We start from the raw sequence: 9,981 nt of genomic DNA on the forward strand, positions 1-9,981 counted from the left end.
AAAAGCCCTTTTTGCAGGTGCATTGAAAAATGAACCTGTGCACGTCCAATACATGTGTCTACACCAGCGCAGGGCACTTGTCAGCGCACCTTAGTAAAAGGACCCCATAGTTCAAAAGCAGACTGTATATTTAAGACATTAGAAAAATAGAGATTGTTTTGGCATTTTAAATATTTATTCAGTGCCTGCAGATGTTAATATTTCTGACCTTTCTACATCAGCTTGAGACTAAATAGAGAAACAACCAAATAGACCAGGTGACACAACCTTCCAAATTGTGTGATCAGAAACATTTTTTGTACATAATAAATGGTCCCTGCTCATTGTATTCTTTCCTATAGACCCAGAGCTGCTGAAAGGACTTCAGTGAAGCCAAGATAGAGCCACCAGTCCAGACAGAATATTTCCTTTCTGGACAGTATTCCAGCACAGGTTTGTCGTATGGAGATAACTTATTCAGTTCCTTTTGAAAACGTTGCGGAAACCCATCTAGCATGGTAGTACCACCACAAAGCAAGACATTTTTTAACATGTCCTTCTTGACAGAGGCATCGCATTTATTAAGACAGTTGACAGTTGCAATGTGAAGGCCTATCTGGCTTGACCCTATGATGGATGGTTTGAAAAGAGATTCCGGACAAAGGAATCTTTCCCTTCCAATGGTCAGGAGATGCCCATCTGGAAGTTCATAATCTGCTAAGTATTCCCGGAATGGCAAACCCATTTCATAGTGGATCTCTGAAGCAACATAGCAGCATTTATTTTTGATGTCTTCTACTATGGGAAAATGTTCTTCTTTAAACTTGCTTCCAGACTGATTTAGCAACTCCATCAAATATTTGGTGATATCAGCCCCAGCATAATCTACTCTCTCTGTAATGTGGGGCAAAGTGTAGCCTTCATACATAGGTACTACATGAGAAACACCATGACCACACTCAACAACTAAACCTGTGGTCTTACCATAAGAATACATAGACAACCTGGATTGATAAGCAATATGCATTGCTGGCAAATTAAAAGTCTCAAACATCATTTCTGCATATTTCTCCCTGTTGGTAGTAGGACTTAGTGGAGGATCTGATACTAGGACAGCATGCTCTTCTGGAAGGATCTTCATTTTATTGAGAAAAATGTATTCCCAAATTTCTTGCAAACATTCCCAGTCCACCACTATGCCATGCCTCACTGGATTAACGCGTTTTAATGGTATGTGAGCATTTGCAAGTTCATGTCCAATATAAGTTTCTTTTCTCTTATCCCCCGTTTTAACAGTCTCTTGAAGATGCTTTCCTACAGTAGAAGAAATCACATACGAAGGCTTAGGTTGCCCAGCATATCCTGCTTTGCAAGATCCTGTTCCTATATCAATGATCACTGGCAAGGTCTCCTTTACTATCTTTCCTGTTTGAAGTGGTACTGGCATACATTTTCCTTTAGATTTTGTATCTTCTCTAATCAGTACTGCTCTTTTTGCAGGGCCTTGTTGTGGTACTGCTACTGGTACACATGTTGACGTCATAAATCTTTTTGACGACATTTTCTTTAATGCTTTTGATGTAGGTTGCTTCTAACTCTTGTACCATTGTAAAAGATATCACAGGACGCATGATTTTTTTTTTATTTTATTTTTTATGAAGGCGACATTGTTGTTTAGGACATCAGTAGTGCAGCTACATTCCTGGGAAAAAAAAATTTGTCAGTTTTGCAAAGATCTGGATTCTCAGGACATGCCAGCTGTACTTAAATTTATATATCTATATTTATATACATCAATTTGAAAGATGAAAATCATAAATATTTAAAAGACAAGGGGGACCTTTTACCAAACTGTGGTAAAAAGTGGCCTTAGTGCATCTTTAAGCGGGTCATTCCTATGCACTAAGGCCATTATTACGCCAGGGTAAAATGGCAACTTTTTCTATTTTCCCAATTAATGGCCACTTGCTAATTTTCCCATTAGTACATGAGCCCTTACTGCCATCCATTATGTAGATGAGCTAATGGCAATGCAGCTGCACTAACTGATTAGCACAGAACATGCTCACTCTTCTTCCCCAGACCCACCGCAGTTCTGTAAAATAAATATTATTTTTTAGTACGTGGGTAGCGTGCGCATATCCAAATATTACCGTGGGATGCTTCAATGCACCCTATAGTAATTTTTTGCTGCGGTAAGAACGCATTAGTGCTTACCACAGCTTAGTAAAAGGACCCCAAGAAATGGTAAAAACCACAAGTTAGTATTCAAAATAAGTTATATGTTCACTGGCAACTTACCTAAGGGGGCAGGGCAAAGTTGGCAAGACAATTAGCCAAATAGTGGTGATATTCAGCTGCTATCCAGATAAGCTATCCATCTAGTTTAGGCCTAGATAATAACTTAAGCTGGCCATCATGCCTGCTAAAAATTAGCTCCATATTTATAGCTGCAAATTACCTGTTTTTTTTGGATGCTCCTATAATTGTAAACAATTATTTTAAAAACATAGGGACCTGTTTAGTAAAAAGTAGGGTTGCATTTCAATTAAAATTTTAATTGTGCGATTAAAGGTATGGGAAATAGAGGGTTAAGGGGCCCTTTTACTAAGCCATGGTAGGCCACAGGCCTACCAGGCGCTAAAAGATCATTACTATGGGAAGTTCTGAGGCATCCCGCAGTAGTGTTCTGCTAGTGTGTGCTAATCCCGTGCTGGAAAATATTTTTTATTTTCTAGCACAGGAGGCATGGGGGCATGTCTGGTGGTAAGGGCTCCTAACGGTAATGGGCACACACTAATGGGGAAATTAGTACGTGGCCGTTAAAAAGCCCCCCCCCCCACTGCGGCCATTTTTCAGCTGTGGTAGAAAGTGGCCGGCGCGCAGAGTAACCCACACGCTACTCGTAGCTCTGGCCACTTTCTAGCATGGCTTAATAAAAGGATCCCTAAGTGACTTGTCCAGAGTCACAAGAAGCTGCAGAGGAAACAAAAATAAGTAAATAACAAACTGTTAATTGCACAATTAATTGCAATTACAAATTTTAATAAAATGAGCCCTAACAAAATTAGGGGGTCTTCTACTAAAGCTTATTTCAAGGAATAAAATGGGCCCTGCTGCAGATAACTCGAGCTAAGCTTTAGTAGAAGAATAAAAAATAACGAAAAGATAAGAAATATAAAATACAAGCTGAAAATTACAAATTAAGGGGGTCTTTTACTAAAGCTTAGCTTGATTTATCTGCAGCAAGGCCCATAGGAATAAAATGGGCCCTGCTGCAGATAACTTGAGCTAAGCTTTAGTAAAAGACCCTCTAAAGATCTACAACAACTTGCAGAATATAAACAGCCTTACAGTTTTCAGAGCGATCCTACTGAAAGCGGTAAATGTTTACACTTACAGCTCTGTAATTGCAAAAATTAGGGTGTTTTTTACTAAGACGCGCTCACGTTTTTAATGCGCACTAAAATTGAGCGTGCGTTAAATGTTACAGATGCCAATAGGCATGCTTTGGCTTCTCTAACGTTTAGCGTGAGCTAAAAACATGAGCGCGTCTTAGTAAAGGCCCCCTTAATGCACAAGTGCATAGGCTGTGCAGTAACTGTTGGGGGTGTGCCCAGCATGTCCTGTGGAAAGTCCTTTAGTGAACATTAAGTTTTTCACAATTAACGCGGATGCACTTAATGAAAAGGTGGTAAGTGTGCACCCATGCTAACTGCACAGGCGACAGTGCACAGCAAGTACTATTCTTGACACACTCATACATCACTTTTCCCTGCAATGCTGTGTCCTTGACCAGGTACCCAGACTGCCTTTGTTGAGAAGAGGAAAACTCTAAATCCTCATATTTTTCTTACATTTTTTGATTAAGCCTTCTACTTCCTGTTATTTTTGAAATGAACATTCATAGTATCATTCGTAAAGTGGTGTGGTAGCCATGTTAGTCCACTTCTAAAGGTAATAAATAGAAATAAAACAAAACATAGAAAAGAAAATAAGATGATACTTTTTTATTGGACTAAATACATTTTGATTAGCTTTTGAAGTCAATACCTTCTTCAGATCAGAAATAAGCAAATGTTGACAGATCTCAGAATATAGACGTGAAACATCAAAGCATTTGAATGATAGTCTCACAGGAAGAGGATGGGGTGTAACAGGGAGAGCTGGGTGGATGGGAGACAGGGAAAGATGGATGGGTGATAAGAAGGTGACAAAGCAGTATAATTTTATGGTTTACAATGGATAGAAAACCCAGATCTTTGTTAGTCCTGTTTGGTGGGTGAAAATAGTATCATGTGTTAATTGCAATGTGAAGTCCACACCCATTCCCCATTCTCTGCAGGTAACCACCACCATGGCATGCAGTTAATGTAAGAATTAGTGTAGGCTATCATGTCAGTGCTCATGTGCAAATAGCATGTAATAAACCTCATGTTTTCTATTTAACGCACTTTAGTAAATGAGCCCCAAAGATGTTCTAATATGAAATATAATTTTTATTTAGATTTTGCTCACACCTTTTTCAGTAGTAGCTCAAGGTGAGTTAGATTGGATATTTCTCTGTCCCAATCTAAGTTTCTACCTGAGGCAATGGAGGGTTAAGTGACTTGCCCAAGATCACAAGGAGCAGCAGTGAGATTGGATCCTGCCACCTCTGGATTGTAAGGCCGGTGCTCTAACCACTAGGCCACTCCTCCACTCCATAATAATGTTGAATGTTATTAAGTTTGCATTTTAGTTATTACAGAAGGCACATTTCATAAGAATAAGAACAGATCAAGTACTACACAGTCACTGGAAGTAGTAAGTCTATTCCTCTAGACTGCAGCTCTTTCCTGCAGAGCAGGGCTGATTTTGCAGCCAATAGTCTCTAGGTTGCTATGGAAAATCTGGCACTGAATAGTAGTCTGAACTCAGCTGAAGCTGCTTCCCTAATTACTGAGATAGACACCTTCAGAGATATAAATTAACTAAGCTGAGAGGTAGTTTTGCTACCCACTGCCCTGTAAGAGCTTCTAATACTGAGTGGTTTGCTGTGTTCAAGCTGCTCCTGCAAAAGACTCCATGCCTCAGGCATCTGTAGTACTGTAGTCTGAATTTAAAGCTGTTTTCATTTTGGAAGGGCTACTTTGAGAGGAACTGAAAGAGATGCTGCTACCATCTCCTTCCTACCTCGTCTTCCCAGAACTGTAAACTCTTTCCTTCCAATTATCTGTTTGCTTGATGAAGAAAGTCATTTTGCCCTCTGTTTTCCAGCACATACACTTATGTCTTTGAAGACAAGATGTGATGTTTTATGTTGCTGAACCCTGAACAACGGTCCTGCTATCTGATTTTGTCTCCTCCCAGCATTCTAGTCTGCTGTCTTTAAAAAGAAAACCATGCCAATAACTTTATTTTCACTAACGTTATTGAAAAATATAGCTACCTTGGAGGAAGGAGGAGAGAGGACTCCTAAAAGGAGAACATCACCCTTACACCTCCATTGAGGAAATCTAGACTACCCCAACTTGACATTTCGTCCTTTAGTTTGTAAGCTCCTTTGAGCAGGGACTGTCCTTCTTTGTTAAACTGTACAGCACTGCGTAACCCTAGTAGCACTATAGAAATGTTAAATAGTAGTAGTAGTAGTAGTAGTAAGTAGGAAGTACTCCTATAGCCAGGACCTGCCCACTAGGGGATGCAATAACCTCTCACACCGAGGATATGTCTCCAAGAACTTCCGCCCAGGCAGAAAGGGTTAGGACAGCTTTTATAATTGGTGATTCGATCATTAGGCATGTAGATAGCTTGGTGGCTGGTGGACATGAGGATCATTACTAGAGGCCGCTGGACACCATGGAGATCAGAAGTGCCTGCTGTAGACCTCATATGGCAATCTATGACATGGGCGAGAGAGGAGAAGAAAGACAAAGGCAACTTGGCACAGAAACTGGGACATGCATATGTATATTTACACAGAGGCGTAGCCAGGTTTTGATCTCAGGGGGAGCAGACTTTTATAAAATAGGCGCTGGTTGGTGACAGCTACACAGCAGTATCTGTGTTGTTGCTCAGGGGCTGTAGTGGGCACTGATTAATACAGGCTATCTCTGTTGTGTCCTGCCTACAAGGAAACAGTAAGTTACATCAAGAGGCAGGACGCAGAAGAGATCCCTGAACTGGCCAGAGCAGGCAACCTGTCTTCTTAACTACAAAGTAAAAATACTCAAATCGTGACCATCACCTCAGGAATAGCACACACATTCCTTCCACTGCTAGACACCTTGTTTAAATCAGATGGTCGTTTGTGTGGTGATTCTACAGGATATGAAGAACACTAGTCCTGAACATTTTTATTTTAGGTGACAAGGGCCACCAAAGGCGGCCCTTGCCCCAGAGCCTACTTTCAAATAGGGCAAGACATTCAAATAGGGCTAGACAAACCCTGCAAAAACACACCCAAAACCTATACTGAAAATTTACCACACCATAACAGCCCTAATCCACCTACAAAAAGACAGTGCTATAAATATTACAGTGGGACCTAGAGAAGTGTTTCCCTAGGTGATCCTGGAGTACCCCCTTGCCATTCAGGTTTTCAGGCTATCCCCAATGATTCTGCATGAAAAAGATTTGCATGTAATGGAGGCAGTATATACGTCATGCATATTTATTGTGGATAGCCTGAAAACCTGATTGGCAAGGGGGTATTCCAGGACCAACTTGGGAAACACTGCCCTAGAACACAAAACTTACCATACCATAACAGCCCTAACCACCTATGAAAAGACAGTGCTATATATATATATTACACTGGGCTCTAGAACACCAATTAACCTACTATTGGGAAACTGGAACAAGCTGCACTGTTACATATTCCTACGCAGATGCTACGTGCTAGAAGAATCCTTCACGTCAGGCACACATGCAGAACATGGACAGACCCTCATCTATTTAACATAAGAGTAGTCATACTGGGTCAGACCAATAGTCCATCTAGCTGAGTATCCTGTTTCCAACAGTGGCCAACCCAGGTCACAAGCACCTGGTAGAAACTCAAATTGTGACAATATTCCAATCTAATACAGAACAGGGATCCACAAAAGAAAAAAACAAACAAACAAACAAAAAACCCAAAACAAAAGAAACCACCACCACCAACAAAAATTGAAATAGAGAATCCCCTCCTCTCTGCCCAAGGAAGCCAGACTCTATAAATAGTGCAATACTGGTAAAAAAAAAAAAAAAGAAACAGAAATGCATTTTCTCCTGAACTTTGCAAAGTAAAGAAAAACAAAAAAAATGTACATTTTACAAAGCAGGTACATCTCAGTCCTCACAAAGTATTAAATAAAAATATTTGTTTCTACCTTTGTTGTCTGGGAATTTGGCTGGTCCCAGTCTTTTTTTCCATGTTCCATGAGTCAACCTTACAAATTCCAGGTTGGCCTTTCCATTTCGTCTCTCACCTCTTGTCTTTTTCTTTTCCTTCTCTACATCTGTTTGGCACTGATTTTTTGTTTTATGTCAAATAGCTGTGTATAGAGCTGCCAAGTGATCCAGTTACAGAAGGGAGATTTTTCAACCAGTCCTAGTGTGAACTCACATCCCAAATTCATGTGAGATTTGCAGTCCTTGATTCTACCCATCAAAATCTGTGCTGCAGTACATCCAAAATGACTTAAGAAAATGCACTCAGACCCCTGTAGGGTTGCTAATTTGAAGGTATCAGAGATGTGCATTTTCAAATACTGTCATATTCCTAATATCAATTTGAAAATAAAATACCTTTTTCTACTGTTTTCTACTCTGTGACCCTACCTCCTCCCCCTTTCCAGTAGTGCCTTCTCTGTGTCTTCTCTGGGCCTTCTCTGTGAGGAGGAGTAGCCTAGTGGTTAGTGCAGTGGACTTTGATCCTGCGGAACAGAGTTCAATTCCAACTGCAGCTCCTTGTGACTCTGGGCGAGTCACTTAACTCTCCCCATTGCCCCTGGTACAAAATAAGTACCTGAATATATGTAAACCACTTTGAATGTAGTTGCAAAAACCTCAGAAAGGTGGTATATCAAGTCTCATGAAAGGAGAGTTTAATTCTACTTCCATTTAATTTCAATATATTCTATCTTCCCATGGCAGATTACAACAACAGTTAAGATGATGAACCCATCAGAAATCAAGATATCCTTACTGAAACCTGGATATCTGTATTGAATAGAAGCACAGTGAAGAAAAATCAAACTATAGAGTTTATAATTGCGGTTTCCACCAGCTACAATAATTTTTGAAGCAGTTTTAGTCATATTCAATTGTTACTACATCTACATTTCTCCTCCAGCTTTTAAGGCACTGTCTATCCAACTGAAACAACTTTAGACTTGTTACAGACATGGATCAACAATAAAGAACGACAACATGGATACACAGCTGCTCATACGTTTGGCTTGCTTTGTTTCGCATGAACGGCAATGACGGCTGCATGGGGGAGTGGAAACAAATGAACCAAACTGGCTTCCATGCTTACAGTGGACTAGATTGCTCACTTCCACTCCTGTCTATTAAGCACCTCCTACTCACCGACCGACTGACCGACAGACTTCCTTGGCCAGCTTTTTCTCCTTTCTCCACCCCCACCTCCCTCTCTTCAGCCCGCTCTCTCCCGTCTGAAAGGTTATTTTTACTTCCCTGAAACCTCTTCCCTACTGCTGCACCGGCGATTCACAGTCAGCTGTTTGCCAGCGTCGGGGCCTCTCCTTAGGCACGTCCCGCCTACTCTAAGCAACTTCCTGTTTTCCGCAGAGATGGGATGCGCCTGAGGAGAGGCCCTGATGCTGCCAAAAAGCTGACTGTGTCAATCGCCAGTGCCGGAGGGAGAAGACTTCAGGGCAGTAAGAATGACCACGCGCTGCAGACGGGAGAGAGAGTGGGCAGGAGAAGAGACAGGAGAACAACAGATACAAGACTTGCACAGGAGGGGGGGAGATATTTTTCAAAATATCTGTTTAGGGGAGCGACTGTTCCCCCTGCACCCCCCCTAGCTACGCCACTGTATTTCCACATAGAACATACTGGAATTGGTCTCATGTGCACATGTAGCCTGTTAATGGGGGAGTGGTGGACTTACAGGAGCAGTGTGTTGTGGCCCCATTTGTACATACAGATGGATGACACTACTTATGTAGGCCGGCTGCTTTCACACTGACAGGCTAAATATGCAAACCAGATCCATTCTTGTATTTTCAATGTACTACTCCCTGTACTTGATGTGTATTTTCCATGACATCCTCCTTTTTTTGGGGAGAAGAACATGCGTTCCTGGAAAAGTTGATGATTGTATTTTACAAAAGGCTCTATGCTTTGCATTCCTTTTGCAGAATACTATCACTTATGTGAATATTCCAACTTGCATGGTATCATTTTTCAGAAATAATAATTCATTATCATCTGTTGGTTATTTTTCTGTTTATTCTTTTGCCTAGGGATTGGGGCGGGATATGTGATTAAAGCTAGAGAGAGAGAGACTGTATCACCCTGGTAATACCACTTTCTTCTCATAATGTTAAAAGTTATCACTCTTCTACACTGCCTTTTGTTCGTCAACCTATTGATGTTTTTCTCAGTTCCAACCTTTTAGTACTTAGGGATCATTTTAGATTCCCATTTGAGTAGGGGATGGGGAAAGGTTTTGTTAGAGATTTTTAAATTAATTATTGTATTCATTATTATGCTCTTTGCTGCTTTGAATTAAATTGTATTGCTTGTTATTAGGCATGTTTCAAAACTAGTGATACCCATCATTGATGGTCAGTCTAACTGCATTTGTTTGCATATGTGCAAACAAATAGATGCTTATAGGAAACTGGAGAGATAAGTGCTGATAGGAGTCCCCAGACTATACCAGCAAAGATGAGTTCAGAGCTACAACAACAGAGAGAGAAGTGCTGGTGAAAGTCCCCAGTCTCCACTAGCAAAGATGGTTTGTGTCTGGTAGCACTGGCAACATGCAGGACAGAAGGTGGC

General features: G+C 40.8%; 1 protein-coding gene across 1 annotated transcript; it reads right to left on the reverse strand.

Annotated features, from left to right (window-relative positions):
* Positions 1–283: 283 nt before the first annotated feature.
* Positions 284–1,540, reverse strand: LOC115478132 (actin-like protein 7A). Its single transcript, XM_030215379.1, has one exon. It carries the CDS (start codon positions 1,538–1,540, stop codon positions 284–286), a length of 1,257 nt encoding a protein of 418 aa, XP_030071239.1.
* Positions 1,541–9,981: the final 8,441 nt, after the last annotated feature.

The sequence above is a fragment of the Microcaecilia unicolor genome, chromosome 9 (genome assembly GCF_901765095.1).
Source record: "Microcaecilia unicolor chromosome 9, aMicUni1.1, whole genome shotgun sequence".
Classification (NCBI taxonomy): Eukaryota; Metazoa; Chordata; class Amphibia; order Gymnophiona; family Siphonopidae; genus Microcaecilia; species Microcaecilia unicolor.